Source organism: Neovison vison, chromosome 2, assembly GCF_020171115.1.
Source record: "Neovison vison isolate M4711 chromosome 2, ASM_NN_V1, whole genome shotgun sequence".
Classification (NCBI taxonomy): domain Eukaryota; kingdom Metazoa; phylum Chordata; class Mammalia; order Carnivora; family Mustelidae; genus Neogale; species Neogale vison.
The window spans coordinates 58,116,476-58,137,497 of NC_058092.1; the positions used below are offsets into that span (position 1 = coordinate 58,116,476).

The 21,022-nt window shown below is 36.0% G+C and overlaps 1 protein-coding gene across 4 annotated transcripts in view; it reads left to right on the top strand.

The window, feature by feature from the left end:
• LRRC7 (leucine rich repeat containing 7) overlaps window positions 1-21,022 on the top strand; it is a 562,518-nt gene that overhangs the window by 362,310 nt on the left and 179,186 nt on the right. For all 4 annotated transcript variants that reach the window (XM_044238453.1, XM_044238449.1, XM_044238451.1 and 1 more), the window contains exon 8: window positions 8,739-8,802. In XM_044238453.1, coding sequence (XP_044094388.1) covers window positions 8,739-8,802 — 64 coding nt within the window. The remainder of the gene's footprint in view (window positions 1-8,738; window positions 8,803-21,022) is intronic.

Consider the following 21,022-nt stretch of genomic DNA (forward strand, 5'->3'; position numbering starts at 1 on the left):
ATCTGTGCAGTGAAAACTATAAAAACATTGAAAGAATTTGAATATGGCATAAACAAATGGAAGGAAATTCCATGCTCATAGATTGGGAGAACAAATGTTAAAATGTGCATACTATGCAAAGTAACCTACAGATTTAATGCAATCCCTATCAGCATACCAATAGGATTTTTCACAGAAGTGGAACAAATGATCTTGAGATTTGTAAGGAACAACAAAAGACCTCAAATAGCTAAAATAATCTTAAGAAGAAAGAACAAAACTGGAGGTATCAGTGAAATAAATCAGTCAGAGAAAGACAAATACCATATGATTTCACTAGCATGTAGAATTCAAGAAATAAAAGGGGGGGAAAAAAAGAGGCAAACAAAACAGACTCTTGAATGTACCAAACAAACCAAGGTTATCAGAGGAAAGGCAGGGGTTGGGATGGGTGAAATAGAAGGGGGGGATTAAGAGTAGATTTATGATGAGCACAGAGTAATGTATAGAATTGTTAAATCACCAATTGTGTACCTGAAACTAATATAACACTGTCCATTAATTTTACTGGAATTATGAAATCCTGGAGGTATCACATCCCAGATTTCAAGATATATTCCATTTAACATTTTTAGCAAGCTTTGCCAAAATGTCCTGGACATCTAAAAATTTTTTTAAATCATGCAACATCTATAAATCCTTAAGAAAACTTTAGAAAACTCTGACCTAGAAAATCTCTTAAGTTATTTCCAACTCCGAAAACCTTCCCTATTTTAATAGCTAACTCTTATAGAGCTTTTACCACATACCAGGCACTATCTATGTGCTTTTCCTACATTAGCTATTTTAATCATCACAGCTCTATGAAGTAGGGATTATTACAGAATGAGAGAACTGAGTGGAAAGGTGTGCTTTAATGTGTTCAAAATCAAACAGCTAGTGAGTGGTAACATCAGGATACAGACCCAGGTAGTCCAAATCCAGACTCCATGCCCTCAAGTACTCCACATTCATAGTTTTGTTGTTAAGTTTCAGATGTTCAAAGGTGCAAAAAACTTACCTAAACATTTCACAAAATAATTTTTTATTATTTGAATTTCAAAAAAAACCTTATTATTAGAAAAGTCCTTAAGTCAACTTAACACAAGATTTACATATCCAGAGACTAGTGAACCTCAGCTTTATCTGTATTTATCATCATTCATAGTCCATAATAAAGGCGCTAAGGTATGTTCATTACAGTATTTGTTGAAACAGACCTATCAGAATATCTCCTTGGCAACTGTTAATTAATTGTAGCTGCTTCCTTGGCAACTGTTAATTAATTGTAGATACCTGATAAAAATTGAGCGGTTTGTCTTAGTAAATATTCTGGAACTCAAACCTCTCACTGATAAAGAATCCTTCATTCATGCATGGGTGAATGTCTTCATTAAACAGCCCTGATTGAAAAGCTATTTATGCTGCGAATAAGACCGACAAGTTACTTGCTTTCATGGAGTTTTAATCTAGCAGGGTAAAAATAATGAGTAAGCAAACAAAAAAGATTTTAATTTTTAGTATTAAACATTTAATTAAGTAAAATAAAGTATTTAATTAAATAATAAATTAAATATTTTCAGTGGTAAGTGCTAAGAGAAAAATAACATAGAAGGTGAAGGTATAAAGGAGACTTTATTTTAAGTAATGGGGAATGGACTATTGTGAGGAGAAAACAAATAAGCAGAGTGGAGGAAAAGCAACCATCTTTTGGAAGATTTAAGTGAAGAACATCACAGTCAAGAGAAACAGCAATGATGAAAGTAACAATCACAGAAATTTAAACATTTCTACAATTTTTACTTATTTAATAGGACCATAGCTTGTTAATATTATTTAATACAACCAATTACTTTGGAAGTTGCACCTTTAAATTCCTAGGTGAACTTATAAATGAATCTAAATAATCAGAAGATATCTGATTCAGGCAGATGAAGATCAAATTGCCAGCATTACCGGTAGAGAATGTGGCCCAAACTTGTGACCAAGTCCTAACATTGTTCTCTCACCTATGGTGGCAATCACGTCTTCAAGGCCAGCCATTTGTAAGGGGAAATGACACCAGTTGGATTCCCCTGAGGGAATGTATGGAGAGATAGGCTCCCCCTTGACCCACAGGTACTTATGGTAAGGAAGGAGCATAGTCAAAGGAGGGCCTCCCTCAAGCAGGCTGGTGGGAACTGCTTAGGGACAGCCCACAGGGGAACCCAGTGGGCAGTAAGGAGGTGAACAAATGAAGAGAAGATGCTCACCCTCCTACTAATCAGTAAGAAGAGAACATGAAAGACTTGAAATATCCCCCTAGCATGGTGGATCTCACCTAGAGACGATTCCCACCCTCCAGCCTCACCCTGCCTCCCAACCAGGGAACATTTAACAATGTGTGGAAATATGTTGGTTGTGAAAGTTGCAGAGGGTGCTGCTGATATGCTGCTAACCATCCCTCAATGCACAAGATAGCTGTATCCTAGAAGTCCCTGTGTCTAGCCATGAGGGTAGGACATAGGGTTTTCTGCAACAAACTGCAAAGGGAATTTTTATAGAGTTTCTTCACTTTGGACCAAAATTTTTTATATCCTTCAAGGTACATGTTAATATTGTGGATTTAAGCTACAATCTCAGAACCTCAGCTTTAGATTTTCATTGTTTAGTATTTTCATTGTTTCTTTTTCACGTATGTAAGTATATATGATTCATAGAGCAAAGTTCTCTAAAACCCAGCCGAAATGTCACCTTTCCTTAAAATTTCCCTAAATACTGACTGTTAGATGTTCCTTCCTCTGAGCTCCTATGGCAGTCTATACATATTTTTACTTTAGCACTTACAACACTTTGAATTAATTATTCTTTAAAAGATTATCCCCATTTAGAAAAGAAGTCTTTCTGGAGTAGAGACTGTGGAGGATGTGCTAAACCTGGGTGGCTCAGTTGGTTGCACGACTGCCTTCGGCTCAGGGCGTGATCCTGGAGTCCAGGGATCGAGTCCCGCATCGGGCTCCCAGCTCCATGGGGAGTCTGCTTCGCTCTCTGACCTTCTCCTCGCTCGTGCTCTCTCTCACTGTCTCTCTCTCTCAAATAAATAAATAAAATCTTTAAAAAAAAAAAAAAAAAAACTATTCTATAGTGCCCACAGTAGGCCCCTACATCAAAGAGTTTACCTGTCCAAAATGTTAGTAGTGCCAAGTTGAGAAACTCTTCATCCCAGAAATCTTTGTAACTTCACAGAAATCTTGGTGACGCCGATGTCCACATGGTGCCTGCCATAAGAAGGACAAACTTAAGTGAAGGAATGAGGACTAACAAAGAAACTACTAATGCCAAATACCATGGATTCTATTTTCTTTTTCTCACAACATCTTACTTGTTTATATCCTGATGAAATTTAAAACCCATTACATATATTCAGCTAAAAAAAAATTTGTTGGACAATTTGACAGAACAATTATAGTTTAACAACTACCACAGGAAGAAGAAAAGCAGTAGGCCGTGTTGGACTGTTTAAAATCTTGTGGGTAGAGGCAGTCAATTTTAAAGGTATAAAAATGTAAGAACTAATATTGAATGATAACTTCAAAAAACAGAAGTAAGAGTATAATCATTTTAAAGATATAAAATGTAAGAAATCATGTATTGGAAAAACAACTAGAAAATAGAAGAACATAATAATGGAAGGAAACTTTGGTGACAGTAATAAACACTGATGGAAACAAGGATCAGAAAAATAAACCAAGATAAAATTAAGATTAAAAAATGCTATTTTACATAACAAAACTTAAATAAGCTTCAAGAAAAGTTCAGAAAACCTTATGGGGAAGTCTTTTTTTGTTCCACAACAAGGAAAAAGGAAAAATACTGCCCATTTAGAAGAATGGCAAAGGAATTGTAGGAAACTGTGTTATACATTTAAGATATGGTTTCTAGGTATGAATTTCTGAACCGAGGGTTTCAGAAGTAGTAGCCTAAGTAGCACAGGAACAGAAAAATTCTTAGCAGTGACATAGCAGCTATCTATCATTTCACAACAGAAACCAAACTTATGCTACACTGATACAGATAAGAAATAACAGGGTTTTTTAAAATACATTGTATTAATCAGCCCACATCTAGAGAGTAGTGTTCAATTCTGAGTGCCAGTTGGCCCTCAGAAATAGGAAATGTTTTGGGTTCTGTGATCCTTATGATCTCTGTCTCAACTATTCAGTTCCACTGCTGTGGTAAAAAAAAAAAAAAAAAAAAAAAAAACAACAACAAAAAAAAACAGTTATAGGTAATATGTTAACAAATGGGCATAGCTGTGTTTCAATAAAGCTTTACATACAAAAAAACAGAGGTGCCAGATTTGAGCTGGCTCTGTTTTAGATGAGAAATATTGATAAATATAATCACAGTGTTTAGGGGCCCGGAAATCCAGGAATGATTTAAGAAGTCACTATTAGGACACTCAGGTATAAGACATCCCCATCTCTTTATTTAATAAAATTAATTTTTTCTTGGTTTTCCACCACTAAAGCTGGGAAAAAAAAATATTCTCGGGCTTATGTGATATTTTCCTTGGGGATCAGTGAGAACTACAAAATTCATAAATCCAGGAAATTGTGGAAAGGCCTTTGGTCTTCAGCTCATGGTGGTTCTTACTAGAGTATTTGTTGCCTAAGGCTACATGGTTAAGTCTGATGCAAGTGGCTCTGCTACTCCTCTGATTGATTCTCATTCATATGTCACACATGGCTACTTGGTTCTTCACATTGGCTCTCAAGGCTTTGGTACTTATCATTTTCTTACTGGGCTGTGTGGTCTAGGAGCAAGATTTGCAAGAATCTGCCATTCCTCGATTTTCCCAGGCTCATAAGAAAATCCAAATCTCTTTTCATGGGGTCCAGCCACGAACACCCCCTTTCCTGGAAGCCCCTATTCAGTGGTAGAGATCTGGCAAGAGGTGAGACCGATGTTCTTCTTACAATGGTGGCCACAATTTCAAAACCACCTTTGGACTAGTGTCCCACACAGACCCTGCTGGTCACCTTGAAACATATTTAAGATCTGAGTGGAGAAAGGAAGGATATACATATGGAAAAAACTGAGAGTTCAAGGAAGCAAGTGGTAAATATCAAGTAATTCATGAAAAAGAAAACAAACGGTATGTGAACTAAAAAAAAAAAAAGAGGGATAATTTTCAGGTGGAATAGACAAAAAATATCCCTTGTTTATTTTTTAATTTTTATTTTCAGTCGAGACCTTTACCTGAGCTCTGGGCTCTCTCCCTCTACCCCCAACTTTCTCTCTCTCTGTGTGTCACACACACACACACACACACACACACAAACACACACACACACACACACACACACACACACATACTTTGCTCTAATTCCATTCCAGTCTTCCCCATATTCAATCTGAAACTATTTTAAATTCCTTCCTCTCCTTTACCTCCCACACCCAGTCAGTCATCATTACCAAGCTATGTCTTCAGCAGAGCACCTTTCATTGCCCACAGTGCCATCCATATTCCCTTTGTCTTCTTTCTGGCCCCAGTTATATCCCACATGCCTTTCAGGATGGTCTTATTGGGCCCCGTTGCTAGCACATCCTCCCTCCATTTCTCACACCATTTGAAGCTGCCAGAGTGAGCTTTCTAAAGTACAAATCTGGGGTGCCTGGGTGGCTCAGTGGGTTAAGCTGCTGCCTTCGGCTCAGGTCATGATCTCAGGGTCCTGGGATCGAGTGCCGCATCTGGCTCTTTGCTCAGCAGGGAGCCTGCTTCCCTCTACCTCTCTCTCTGCCTGCCTCTCTGTCTACTTGTGATCTCTCTCTGTCAAAAAAAAAAATCTTTAAAGTACAAATCTGACAAATCCTTTCAATCTACATTCTAAAGTCTTCCATTGCCTTCGAGCTAAAACCACACTCCCTGGCTTGACATGGATGACCTTATGATAAGACTGCTGCCTACATATTATTTCTTATTTCTTACTATTCTTCTTATTGTTTTTACTAACCTATAGTTCCTTGAAATGGGCCATGATCTCTTTCAACACATCCCTTTGATATTTCCTTCTAAAAAGACCATCTCCTCTGATTTTATCGCCTGATCAGTGTTCCAAAATGAGGTGTCAGTGGGGACTTTTACTCCCAACACTGAGAAAGTACCTCTTCCTGTGCTCTTTAGAAACCTACACATATACTTCCTATGACACATTCCACTGGGTAAAAATTACCCATTGTCTTAGCTAGGTCTCTTGAGATTATGAGCTGTCCGTTAATATTAATAATACTTTTCATCTTGATAACCCTAAAATTTGAGAGATAATGGGAAATCAATATATTTATGTCATTAGCAAAGGCTTAAAACAGAAAACTGATCTTCCCAGAGTGACTATCAGTCATCATGTTGTTAAGTCAAGTGGTCAGTTCTCAAATCTATCAGCAGTTTTTGTCACTTGCTTCACCTTGAAACACTTTCTTTACTTGATTCCCATATTTCATACTCCTCTGGTTTTTCTCTGATTGTCCTTTGTCACTTCTCAGTGTTCTTTGTTGGTTCATCCTCATGTCATGTTAGACCTATTCTGATCTCATCTACACTTGGTCATCTCAGACGCTTAAGACGTGATACTGTCTCTTTGCCAACCACACTCAAATTATCTCTCTTCCCTGGACTTCTCTGAACTCTAGACGTGTGTATATAACTGTGTGCTTGACATCTCTAGTTGACTTTACAATCAAAATCTCAAATTCAACATTTTTTTCTTCAATTTTATTGAAGAATAATGGACAAATAAGTATAAGGTATTCCAAGTCTACACAGTGATTATTTGATGTATACATATATTGTGAAAGGAGTCCTCCCATCTGGTTAATCAACACATCCATCACCTCAAATATTTTCCATTTTTGTTTGTGGCAAGGTGTGGCGGTGGGGTGGAAAACATTTAAAACAAAGTTCTGATCTACTCAGAATCCTGTTCTACCCTGTCTCCCTTATCCATCAATTACGCCTTCATTCGTCCTTGTAGTTGCTCAGAACAAAACACACTTTTAGTTATATTTGACTTTACTTTCTCCTACTCCCCACAGACATTTCAGCAACAGAACACTTAACTCTAATCTTAAATATGTTCGGAAGCCAAGCACTTCCCATCACCTCACTACCACCACCCTTCTCCAAGCTACCATTTCCTCTCATTTGGCTTCTTCCATTAGCCTTGTATGTGATCTCCTGCCTTCCACTTTTGTCCTTCTCAGTCTATTTACAAGACCGCAATCACAGATATCCTTTTAAAATAAGTCACTTCAGTCACAACCTTGATCAAAACCTTTTAGTGACCCTTCATCTTAAGTCAAAATCAAAGCCTACATCTTAACATGGGGCTGTAAGACCGAATGTCATCTAACTCTTCATTATCCTCTCTTTACTCCCCCCATCTCTCACTCTGCTTTAGCCACACAGTCTTCTAGAATGTCTTCAAAGAAGCAACAAATTCCTGCTTTAAAGTTCATGCACTAGCATGTTCTTTCATTTCCTGTAAGAGTTGGTTCAAATTTTATTTTCTTAATAAGGCCTTAGCTGGATCTGCCTATTAAAAATTACAATCCCCCATATCCGTTCTTCATATCTCTCTCTTCCTGTGAAGTTTTCACCATAGCACTTATAACCTTCTAATATATTATTCTATTATACTTAATTATTTTAGTACTTATACTTAATTATTTATTGAAATTTATTTTAATTCTCCCACCAATGCCATGTGAAATCCCTTTGGGCAAGAGTTTTTGTTCTTGAGTAAAGAGTAAAGAGTTTGTTTACTGCTGTCCTCCAAACTCCAAAAGATTGCCTGGTGCATAATCTTTCAATAATAGTTGCTGAATGAACAACGGGTACACACACGTTTGCGTTTCTGAGTGCCTGACAGTGTCTGTATTATATAGTATTTTAATGTTAAAACACACACACACACACACACACTACGAGATAATTACAGTAGCCATTTTAAAGATAAAGGAACTAAAATTGCCAAGGTTTGAGTTAGTGATGCCTCCTGAATTTCTGTATAATCAGGACTTAAGGATAGCATTCTGCTTACTTAAAGGATAAAAAAATCTTGGAACTCAGAAAAAACGCTCTCTTTTCTTACATGGTATGCTGTACTTGAGAATGGCTTAAAAAGTGCTGATTACATGTGGCACAGGCCAGTGTACCTCTGCTTTTGGCACCAACTCTTGCTAAAGGTTTTACTGTTTTACAGAGATGTATCCCAGCCAATATCTTTAGGAGACAATGAATCCAAGAAACTGTCTCTAACAGAAGTTTATTTAGGGATGTAGAAAATGACAAGATTGATGATAAAATGAAGGCCCCATTGTGGGGTTTTAGAATGCTTTGTTGAGAATTGGTTTCACCCATTGGTTCCCAAATCTGTGAAAATTCTTAAAAATGTAGATGTTGTGGACCCGCCCTATACCTCCTACTGGTATAGATATTTACAAGCTTCCTGGATTTGTTTTAAGAAGCCAGCTCTGTATTCCTACCATAGATTGGCTTTTGGAAATATGAAAAGCAGGTGGCAGTTATATATTTTTTTTTATTGTTATATATTTGTTATATATTTGCAGTTTATCCCTCTCTATAAAACAGGTAAATCTGACAGGGGGTGGGTGTAATGTCTTTTGGAGCAATGTGTCATGGACTGCCTGACAATAGTATTTTTCTCCATCTGTTATAGGTCAATGCACAAACTGGCCCAGTTAGAAAGACTTGACCTAGGCAATAATGAATTCAGTGAGCTGGTAAGTGAATGCATTTTCTAAACTTTATAAATACACTGTAGGAGATTATTTCTTTTGTCTCTGTAACCCCAGGTATTGAATTATCCAAGTGCACATTGGCATTTCAAAATAAAAAAATAAAATGAAACCCGGGATATAAAGTGATTGTTTGACTATATGATAAACCATAGAGAACTAGATAGTGTTAGATTCACAAAAAGGGAGAGGAAGAGAGAGAAGCAACCAAGGTAAGCAGATGCAAATTGACAGTTTTGAGCACCAGATAGGAACAGGCACCAAGTTCAGTATGTCACATATATTATCTCATTTAACCCTTATTTGACATGTTGCCATGTTAACTTTATGGAAATGAGCTCAAAGTGGTCACCAATTTACACAGCTTTTATGTTGTTGGACAAGAGTTAAAGACTTGATTAACTCAAAGTTTATACCTTGAAGACTTCTGCCTTTGAGAATTCCTTAGTGTAGGGAAGGGGTTAAAGACCTTCTATTTACAATTGTACTGAAAGTTTCTTTCTAGTGAACACATATTTCCATCTCGTTGCCACCAAAATTGACAGAATTCTGACTGCTCCTTTCAGGCTTAAGTTTTCTTTAAAATATGCCTGCAGACCAAAATCTCAAATGCAAATTAGAAAGCAAAGAGTCCTTCATAAGTAGACTCTTTATAATTCAGAAGTCTCCTCTTGAACATCTTCAAATTTCAGAAATGCAATTCATCTAAAATGTATTTTAACTATTTTTAAATTAAAACATTTAATTAAGTAATCAACTATTCTCTCCCAGCTGTGTTGCTAATAATGTGACCTTAGGCAAATTACTTAACCTCTCAAAGCCTCTTTTTCGATTTCTCTAAAATGGAAATTATAATGGCTCCTCCTTTAGAGGGTTTGTGTGAGAACTAAATGAAATAATGCATGTGCAAGGCCTGGAAAAAAGGGATTCTCAGTAAACGCCAGTGTACATGGTATAATCCATACTTCATCTTGAATGTGCAAAGAATGAATTTGTTTGCCTTTGACCATAACTAATCTGGCCATTATTATCCAAGCCTCTATCAGCTGTTTCTTGAGGGTAAAAGCTGACAATTATCCTTCTGAAATTAAAAGTATAGTCTGATTTAAGAAGTTCCCTTTGGGTTGTGTTCATATTCCTTGCATAACAATTCTGTCATGTATCTTCATATCTTCCCCTGCCTCTGTTCATAACATGGAATTTAGGCATGTACAAAGGAGGCTATACATCTTTCTGAAGAAAGGGGACTCCCTGGTCTCGGCCTGGCTTGCAGAAGTGTGCTGCCAGCCATGCTGGCCCCTGGCCTGATGTCTGCAGCTGATCCTGCCCTTTATGTTAAATCTGGAGTTTTGAAACCATAGTCAGTTCTTTGGGCTCACATACTACTCCCCGTGAGTACTGGCCAGCTCCCCCCTTACTGGCAGTGTCACCACTCAGCTGTCATTGGCTGTTAGATCTATTAGTCTGTATCTTGTCTCCTCTGCAGCGTCAGGCATGTCATCCATCCCCAGTTTCTGTTGCGAAGATACCTCTCTAGCCTTAATACATTAGTGACCCTGTAGCCCACACGCAGGCTCTGAGAGTGCACATGATGTGTAAACTGAGGCCCAGGGAAAATGGACTCTGGAGCCTCCTTCCTCCTGTTACATCATACCACCAGGTTTGCCCTATTTTGGATGCACTCAATTTTGTTACAGGGCAGTTTGCAAGGTGACCTCAACACAGATATGAGGGCAAAATGATTCAGTACGTAATCCAATGTACCTCAGGCTTTTTTAAGGTAAATACTTATTAATAATATAGGTAGAGAGATCGGTAAGGGTAGGGAATAGCTATGGCAAAACTGTTTTGTACTGGGAGTTTAGAAATCAGTTGTTAAGAAGCTACAATCTGCCCAGGAGCTAGGTCTAGTGGTTATAAGAACATGGACCGTGGATTCAGACAACTGAGGTTTGCCTCTCAATTCTGTCACTAGCTAGCCAGGTACAATTGGTCTATAGCTCACTCTCTATCCTCAGTGTCCTCTTCAATAAAATAAGGGTATAAAAGCTATTTGGCTCATAGGCTTTTTGGGAAAATTCCATGCAATAGAATCTATAATAAACACTCAATATATATTTCTACGAATTTTGATTCTGTCAGGTATATGACTTTGGAAATCAAATCTATAAATATGTGGACCAAAAAGATGAGTAGGATATATTTATACACTTTTGAAAGCAGACATAGTAAAAATAACCTTAAAAAACATAATAACTCATGCTTTATGGTATCTAAGAAATCATCATTGAGGAGAAACACTTTTTGTTTGTTTGTTTTTGAACTCCCAATATTCCATGCTAGTCACAAAGCAAGTCTCTTAAGAAAAAGAAAAAGAAAAAGAAAAAAGTTTTTCATTTGTTCCTGGACTACTTATTCAATGATACTGAGTTACTTGGCATTGGCAGCAGGGAGGAGAGTTGGGGAGTATAATTATGGAATTTCACATTTCTGTCATTCACTTTAATCAGATGTCTGGCTTTTATTAGTCATATGTGTGGGACTATCTATTGTTTCTCTGAAAGTAACAACTTTTAATAAGAAAATGAGAGAATTTGCTTTGATAAGAGGCCTCCAGAAACAATGTCATATGTACGGAAGGGGATAAGTTCCATTCTGTAGCTAGGTATTAACACCTAGGAGATTACTGTTAGAGAATTCATTTTGTGTGACATTCTAAAGAGACAGATATGGAGGGAAGATGATAATAAGTCCAAAAAAAATTTTACACGGTGAAAGTCTAATAAAAAGAACAGAAGTTTCATTGCTTGAGACTCAATGTAAATATCCTAAATTAGGTTTGAAGTAGAAAGGTCTACCTAAGGATGTCTCTGTCTTAATGAAAGATTCTAAACAGAGAGAATTATTTTACATTTCTAACAGCAGTAACCACCAGAAAATACTGGGCAAAGTTCTGAGAACATGATGGATTCTCAGAGGTTTTTTATTATTGTGGCTTGTTTTTGTCAATATAAAATTAACACATGTCCATTTTTTTAAAATTTAAAAAGTTTAAAAAAATTGTAAAAATTATACTAAAAGTCATCCATGATCTCTCCCCTTATAACCATTATCAATACTTTTGGTATATTCTTCCCCTACCACCACCATTTTCTTTTTGGTTAGCTCAAATCAGTATTATTCAGGGCCAGGTCAGAGATGGGAAATATTAGTTTGATGCGTTGGGTAGCATCAGTTCTCAAAACTCCTCTGTAAACTCTGGGTAGACAGCCTTCTAACTGTCACAGAATAATCAGAAGCTTTCCAAAGTCATAGAATGGTCAGGGACCCTAAAACAGATTCGGCAGTTGCCATGGGCCTCAGAAGCCCTGTGATAAGTATGTATTTTAGGTATATATAGATCTATCCAATGAACTAAGAGTCGTATTCAATTAAGCACTGGTAGTGGAAATACGAAGGGCCCCTGAGCAAATCACCATGAGAGAGAATACTGGAAAACGAAGCCGACTGAGCAGCAGAGCCTGGAGAAAGAAGGGATCGGTGGATCCAGGAACAGTCAGGACACATGACCATCCCCATAATCAAGCCCCAACTTCCAGCTCCCAGCCTCTCATTCCCTTCCCTATCCCCTCCCAGTATTGAAGGATAATAAGGAAAGTGTCACTCAGAGCCCCCAAAATCTATCACGGGAAGAAAGCTTCTTTGCAAACCAGAAAGAGAAAAGCGCTGAGCCAGGAGGAGGCAAAGAGTGGACTGCAAAGTGGTCTGTGTGTGCTCAGGGTGCAGCCACGTAATGGAGGCTGGCATGGCCTATAGCCTGCTGGCAGCAGCAGGGAGAGTGTCACGGTTGGCCGTGGCGAAGGGAAACAGAGAGTGGTTGTCACTGGACCAGAAGCTCCCGTTATGTGGGAGGTTTCCTGGTCTCTACACACTTCCCTGCCACAAAAACACTCCTAAAAGGAATGACTGGGGAGGAGGATCCCAGGAAAGGCCTGATTTCTTGATCTCCTGCTGTTGGAGTGGAGGGAGGTCAGGGAAGTGAGATTTGAAATTGCGCTGTAACAGCCGCATACTACGTACTGGTTCTAGGTGTTTTTATAGAGGTAGTTCTGTTTACCAAATTGGAATTCTAGGATGCATTCTATTTTATATTAATGCATGATGATCAAATTCAAATAAATTCTTTACAAACATTATGTTTTAGAAGCTTTCTCTGCAGCTGAATTAGGAAGACTGTCAAATAGTACCCCAAAAACAAGTAGTGAATTGAAATTCAAACTTAAGAGAAAAGAGTGCAATCAGAGAGGTTTGAAATTTCAGTATATCAAATGTGATACATATAAAATGATATATGTAGTATATGTTTAAGTTACAAAACATAATAAAATGCGTCTCTGTGAACCCACTGCCGTATTTTTATGAACTAGAGTATCACCAGTCCTATGCTGCTACCTGTAGGCTCTTACCTAATTCTGCCTCATTCCCAGAGACAAGTACGATCCTGGATTACATTTTTTTTTTAAGATTTTATTTATTTATTTGACAGAGATCACAAGCAGGCAGACAGGCAGGCAGAGAGAGGGAGAGGAGGAAGCAGGCTCTCCGCAGAGCAGAGAGCCCGATTCGGGACTCGATCCAGGACTCTGAGATCATGACCTGAGCCGAAGGCAGCGGCTTAACCCACTGAGCCACACAGGCGCCCTGATCCTGGATTACATTTAACATACCCTACATTTATATGTATGTCTAAATATTGCAGTTTCATTTTGCTTATTCTCAGGCTTTCTAAAAATATGACTATGCTACAACTTATTTACTTTTTTCTTCACGATCATTTTTGTCCAGTTTTTTTGTTACATTGCTACTATGAATATTCCTATAAGAATTTCTCTAAGGCATATGTTTAGAAGTAGAATTTCCCAGTCATTAATTGTGCACATATTCAACTTGAAAAATAATGTGTTTTTTTTTCAAAACAGTTGTATTTATTTACCAGCTCTGTATAAGAGCCCCCAAGTTCCACATCTTCGTCCACACTATATTGTCAGCCTTCATATTTTTTCCAGTATAATGGCTGACAGTAGCATCTCATTGTGACCAGAATCTGCCTATCCCTCATCCCTTTTGAGACTGGTGCTTTTTCCATATATTGGTGGCAGTTTGTGTTTCCACTTCTGTGAAATGCCCGTTTATGTATTTTTGCTATTGGATGTTATTTTCCTGTAGATGTACCGAGATCTATTATATACTCTAGATGCCAATCTGCTGTTGGTTATGTGTGCTACAGATACTTCCTCCCAGTCTCTTCAGTTTTCTTTTTAATTTCTTCTTGGTGTCTCATGATGACCTGAGGTTCTTAATTGTAATGTAATAAAATGCATACCTTTTTTTTATGCCTAGCATATTTTGTGTCTTGCTTGAGAAGTTCTTGCCTCCCCAAAGTCAAATAGATCTTTTCATATATTTTCTTCTAAAAGGCTGAAGGTTTCATTATGTATAGTCAGGTGTAGTTCCATCTGGGCTTAATTATTTTACATCGAAAGTATTATTTTTTTCTGAAAAGATAGTTTTCCAAGCAACATTTATAAGCAGCCCTGCCTTTCCCCATGAATGAATGCAACCTCTTAACAAAATATGATTTCCATATATTCATAAGGTTACGTGCTTCATTGGTTAGTTTATGATCTGGGTGCCAAAATCACACCATCTTAAGTAACACAATGTTTTTGATACTTGATAGAGTAAATCTCTACAATTCGGGCATTTGGACACTTAGTTTTTGTATAAATGTTAGAATTAGTTTATGAAGTTTTTTAAAAGGGAAAAAATGTCATTGGGATTTTATTAGAAATTTATTGATTCTATAAATTAATTTTCATTGATTTATGATGAATTGATATTTTTGTGATATTGAGTCTCTATGCATGACATATCTCCATTTGTCCATTTTAATATCTTTCAGTGAAGTTTTAAAATTTTCTTCATAAAAGGCTTTATACATTTTTAGTTTATTTCTAAGTACTTCATCATTTTGTTGTAGTCATAAATGTACATTTTCAAAACTTATAGTCCCAATGTTTTATTGCAGGTATATAGTAACCCACTTAATTTTTTTAAATTTATATTTCTTACCATCTAAACCCTCTTATTTATATAAATAATTGGTCTATAGATTAGAGATTTCTGTGTAGGTAATCAAATAATCTGAGAATAGTTGACTAGAAGCAAATGTTACTGTCTGATTTATGATATTAATATGAATGCATTAAATATTTTATTAAGAATATTCTTTACTATAAGTTTTGCATAGATACTCTTGAGTCCAGATCGTACCTTCCTATTTCTGCAGTACTGAGAAAATTTATCATGAGAAGATGCCAAACTCTGTAACATTTTTTTCTGATGATAATGTTTTTTCTTCTTCATCTGTTAATGCTGTAAATTATATAGAGGATTTTTAAGATATTAATAAGTATCATTTTATTATTTTTATTAAGTTTTTAATTTTAATTCCAGTATAATTAACATACAATATTCTACTAGTTTCAAGTGTACAATACAGTCATTCAGCAGTTCTATATATTAGTGAGCACTCATCCTAAGTGTGCTCTTTAATTCACATCACTTATTTTACTCATCTCCCAATTCGCCCCCCTCCTGGCAACCATCAGTTTATTCATCAGTTTGTTAAGGGTCTGTTTCTTGGTTTGTCCCTCTTTTTTCCCCTTTGCTCATTTGTTTTGTTTCTTAAATTCCACATATGAGTGAAATCATATAGTATTTGTCTTTCTCTGACTGACTTATTTCACTTAGCATTATACTCTTGTGAGCTATCCATGTAGTTTCAAGTGGTGAGATTTCATTCTTTTTTATGGTTGAATAATATTCCATGTATATATACCACATCTTTATCCATTTTTCTATCAATGGACACTTGGGCTGCTTTCATAATTTGGCTGTTGTACATAATGCTGAAATAGATATAGGGGTGCATGTACCTGAATTAGTGGTTTTTTGTTTTTTAGGTAAATATCCAGTAATGATTGAAGGATCATAATTTAGGTCTATTTTTAACTTTTTAAGAACCTCCATACTCTTTTCCAAAGTGGCTGCACCAGCTTACATTCCCACCCATAGTGCAAGAGGACTCCTTTTTCTCCACATCCTCACCAACACTTGTTCCTAGTGTTTTTCATTTTAGTCATTCTGGCAGGTGTAAGGTGATAACTCATAATGGTTTTCGTTTGCATTTCCCTGATGATAAGTGACATTGGACATCTTTTCATGTGTCCCTTGGCCATCTGTGTCTCTTTGGAAAAATGTCTATTCAAGCCCTCTGCCCATTTTTCAATTGGATTATTTGTTTTTGGGGTGTTGAGTTACATCAGTTCTTTATATAGTTTGGATACTAACACTTTGCTGGATATGTCATTTGCAAATATCTTCTCCCATGCTTTTTAATTTTATTTATATAGAGGTTTTCTAATGTTAAACCATTTTTGCATCTCTGAAAGAAATGCAACATAATCATGATGTGTTAATGATCCTGACCTTCTATATAAACTGCATTCATTTTAATCTTTTCTGGGATTTTTTAAAAAATCTATGCTCATGTATTTGATTTTAATACATTATTCTTGTGTGCTTTCATTATCTGTGGGTTAATTTTTTTCATCAATTTTAGAAAATTATCAGTTCTTATCTCTTCAAATGTTTCCTTTTATTTATGTGTTCTGTATCTTCATCTGGAATTTGGACTAAATATGAATATGAGTATGATATCATACATAGCATATTAATATCATACACATATCATATACATATACATACATATCATATATATCATATTAAATCCTATTTTAATAATTATTTAGTAAGGTCTTTTTTTGGAAAAGTAACAAGATAAGGGGTAATTTAAGAGATATTTATGTCATCTCCTTAAAGAAAATCTTTCTGCCTCTCTACCTAAAATTATCCAGTATTAATTTTCCAAAACTTGTATGATATGATGGTATCATATGATATATGATAGTTAGATATTTTTAAGAGTATTGTCAACTCTTTGAACTAGTTAATGTGCCAGTTACTGACAGAAACATTTCTAAATTATAGGCCATTCATTCTGGATTAAAGAACACAACATGAATTTTAAAAAACAAACACCTAAATTTTTGCAATAAAAAATACTTAAAGAGTAATATATATATGATAAAAATTAATTTTTAAAGATAATGCAAAGACTGATTGCATTTAAAGTCTAGGGAATTCATTAGGAAATGAGCAGTATCATTCTAACTAATATTTGAGACAGTGTGTCAAGCATCTTTATAAAAATATTTCATAAATTCAGCTATCTATGAACTATATTAGAGGACTGATATCTCATAAAACTTCTTAGAGAAGCTGGAAAAATATTCTGTACTCTGCAAATCACCATTTTGAATGCTTACTAAGGCTATAGATCACCATAAACAAGAATTTCTAATATCAATATTAAAAATGACTTATTTTTATTGATTTTTATCACCTTATTTGTAGGGTTAAATAAAAATTTCAAATAGATAAATAAAGAATGGAGACAGAGAAGAAATGTCAATAGTTGTATATTGTTGGGGTGGAAAGATTTTATTGTAGCCTTTGAGATTCTTCCAGCTAGTCTAAGAATTAATTTGACATCAGACAGATTAACGGGAGGAGAAAAAGAAAAAGTTTAATTGACTGTGTACAGAGTCCCAATAGTGAAATTGAAACCCAAAGAGACTCAAGGCAAGCAGTTTTTATGCTTTTTAGACAGAAAAGATAATAAATCTGTATAAAATTGGCAAGACAAAGAACACTTATGTTTAGGGGTTTCCGTAAGTAAGGAATTCTAAACAGAATTTGAGCTAGGCTGAAATAGTAAATTAGCAAAAATACAAGCTTGGTTTATACAGCTTTCTTGGCTCTGAATTCCCTATCTCTGATAATAAGAATGTCTCTACCTCTTGGTACAGGGAGAGTACCTTTCACATGGGAGATTTATCTCCTGGTTTCTAGAGACAAATAGGAATTGGAGTGTTTTTACACTTAAGTAACTTTTTTTTTTTTTTAAGATTTTATGTATTTATTTGACAGACAGAGATCACAAGTAGGCAGAGAGGCAGGCAGAGTGAGGAAGGGGGGAAGCAGGCTCCCCGCCAAGCAGGGAGCCCAATGTAGGGCTCGATGTGAGGCTTGATCTCAGGACACTGGGATCATGACCTGAGCCGAAGGCAGAGGCTTTAATCCACTGAGCCACCCAGGCGCCCCACACTTAAGTAACTTTTAGTTCAAAATATGCCAAAGTGGTACATTTTGAGCTACCTCCCTTTGTCTTCTACAATGGAATATTTATTTGGACAATATAAATAATACAAATGTGTTTTCATAGAAATTTGAAATAATCGAGTACTTTAGCTAATGATTTAACTTGTAATTTAAATTGACTAGAATTAAATTAAACTCACCCTACTAAAAGCATAGCTGCCATTGGCTTCACCCCCTTAGTTTGCCCAAGCTGTGCTTATTTTTAATTAGCTAGGATGCATGTTTACCTGAGGCAAGCACTATATTTGCATATCCAGCAATTTCCTTCATAAGTAATTACAGCATAGGTTTGCTATACCTACTAATCAAGTTTTGTCAATTATTTTTTCAGATAAAATATTAAAAAGAACAAAATAGCACAGTACAATTTACAATCTTCTAAATGTTTTTAGGGAAAATATTTGATATATCCTAATTATTAACTCCTCCGTCTCCTGCATTTGTAAAATTACTTAGGATGTTGATTGTAGATGTTTATTACAAGCATTGCCAGAGGTATTAATATATCAAGAGAAACTTGAGAAGTGAAACTTTTTTTCTTTTTAAATTATTAGAGGCACATCAATTTCTGCATCAGTCAAGACCCAGTCAGGGGATGGAACTACATCAATTGTTTAGAAAAGGAAATTTAATATAAAGAACAGTTAACTCATGTATTAGAAAACTGAAAGGACAGAAAGGGGACACTGAGCGATCACAGAGGTGATAATTGTAGGAAGCAGCTAGCACCTGTAAGGTAAGGATCAAATGGAAGAAGGTAGTGTACGGGACTCAGACCTGTAAAGAGGCTGGTACTGATGTCTCTGAGGGGCCATGGTAAGGCTGGTTCTAGGTGTGTGGGAAAACTACAGACTGAGGACTGTTGCTATTGTTGAACCTTAGTGTCACCACAGAGAGCATTGTTGCTACTGAAATGCTAAAATGACCAGGAATTAAATAGAAGAAGCAGCCCCATCTTCTTCCTCTAGCCTCCAAGTCTCTCTCCAGACCACCCAATTGTCAGTTCCTGACACAGAGTCTCCTGTTGAAATAGAAATGTTGCTAACCTCAGAGTTGCAAAGTAGAATATAGAAAAATGAGTTCCCTGCTGAAAGGCAAGAGTTTACACATTTAAAATAAAACAAATGTAAAGAAATACTGAAAATAAATAAATAAATAAAATAAAATAAGTGTTTACTTTTGCAGACTCCACTTCGGCATCATTTCCTCTGGATAGTTTTTCCTGCACTTAGTGGAGCCCCATGTCTCCAGCTGGAAATTGATAAATGTTTCTGAGTGAATGAATGAGTCATTTGATTTTAAAAAGTGAACAGTTCAGTCAGTTCTCATCATCAGAATCATATCTATATAAACTGGAAATTTTTAATTCAAACTAAACAATAATAGAAGTGGGAGAAATATTTTAGTTTATCTGAAAAGCAATCATTCTACGATTAGATATTCTTTAAGAAATCCATTTCAATTCACTCTGAGACAAACTTCCAAATGAGTTTCTCTATGAAACTCAAAAGTACACAATTTACCACTGTGATCAATAAGTAAATAATACTCTTTCCACTAATTCTGGAATTTGAAAGGAGTCCTTTATGAAAAATGTATTTTGTGACTGAAAATAACTGTGGAGGATTCTTTTCATAAGACGATCAGATTGGGGCGCCTGGGTGGCTCAGTGGGTTAAGCCACTGCCTTCGGCTCAGGTCATGATCTCAGGGTCCTGGGATCGAGTCCCGCATCAGGCTCTCTGCTCAGCAGGGAGCCTGCTTCCCTCTCTCTCTCTCTCTGCCTGCCTCTCTGTCTACTTATGATCTCTGTCTGTCAAATAAACAAATAAAATCTTTAAAAAAAAAAAAGACGATCAGATTGGGGTCTCCCCTTTTATAAATACAACATCTGTTGACTTAGGGTTTTAATAAGCAAATTCCAATGTGATATAAGCAAATAAAGAAACTCTTTTTCTTCCTTTCAGACTTTCCCTTCCCTAGCAATAAAATAACTCATCTTTGCCTGTTTTCAAAGGAATCAGTTTTTCCCTCATTGTCATTTCTCGTTACTGCAGTATCACGACTAGGTACCATAACTGAAATTAATTAGCTCTGTTTGCCTTTCCATAAATAGATTTTTCTAAGAATGGCATATGTCTCCATGTAGTCAAGTATCCTGGTGTTTCTGTCAACAGTTTCTACCAGAGAAATTAAAGAAAAAAAGAAATATTCCCTAATTGAACCAGGGAAAACTACATTAAATAGGAGTATACATTTAGAATCAAGGCTTACAAAGAAAACAGAAGTATTATGCAATCATGGCGTATACCCAAGAGTATATTCTTGAGTTTTGAATAGGGATTGTGAATCACCCAAAAAATAACAAAAAACTGTATTTGAAGTAATTAAACTAAAATTTACTTCTTCCTCCCTTATGTGCTGAAAGGGTAATATTTGAACATATGACCTGAAATTGAATTAATAGAAAAAATGTATTTGATTTCAGGTCTCACAATAAACTAAAACTAAAAGACAATGAAAACATTAAGGAGACATATAAAGGAAAGGGGGATAGATAGTGTGTTTATGGAAGGTGTAACTAGTTAGGTTAGCTAGGGAAGCTTCACTCAGAAGGTGACATTTTAGTAAAAACCTAAAGTAGATGAGATGCAAATATCTGGGTGGAAGATAGTTCTAGACCGAGGAAACAGAAATTATGAGCACCAGAGATGAGAGCAAAATTAACCTGTGAACAGCAAAGAAGACTAAAATGGGTGGAATAGAGTAAGTTAGAAGAATAGATGAAAGGTGAAAGGTGAAGGAAGGGTAGAAAGAATCCTATAAGAAATTTTATGGATTTCGCATTTTATTCTGAGTAA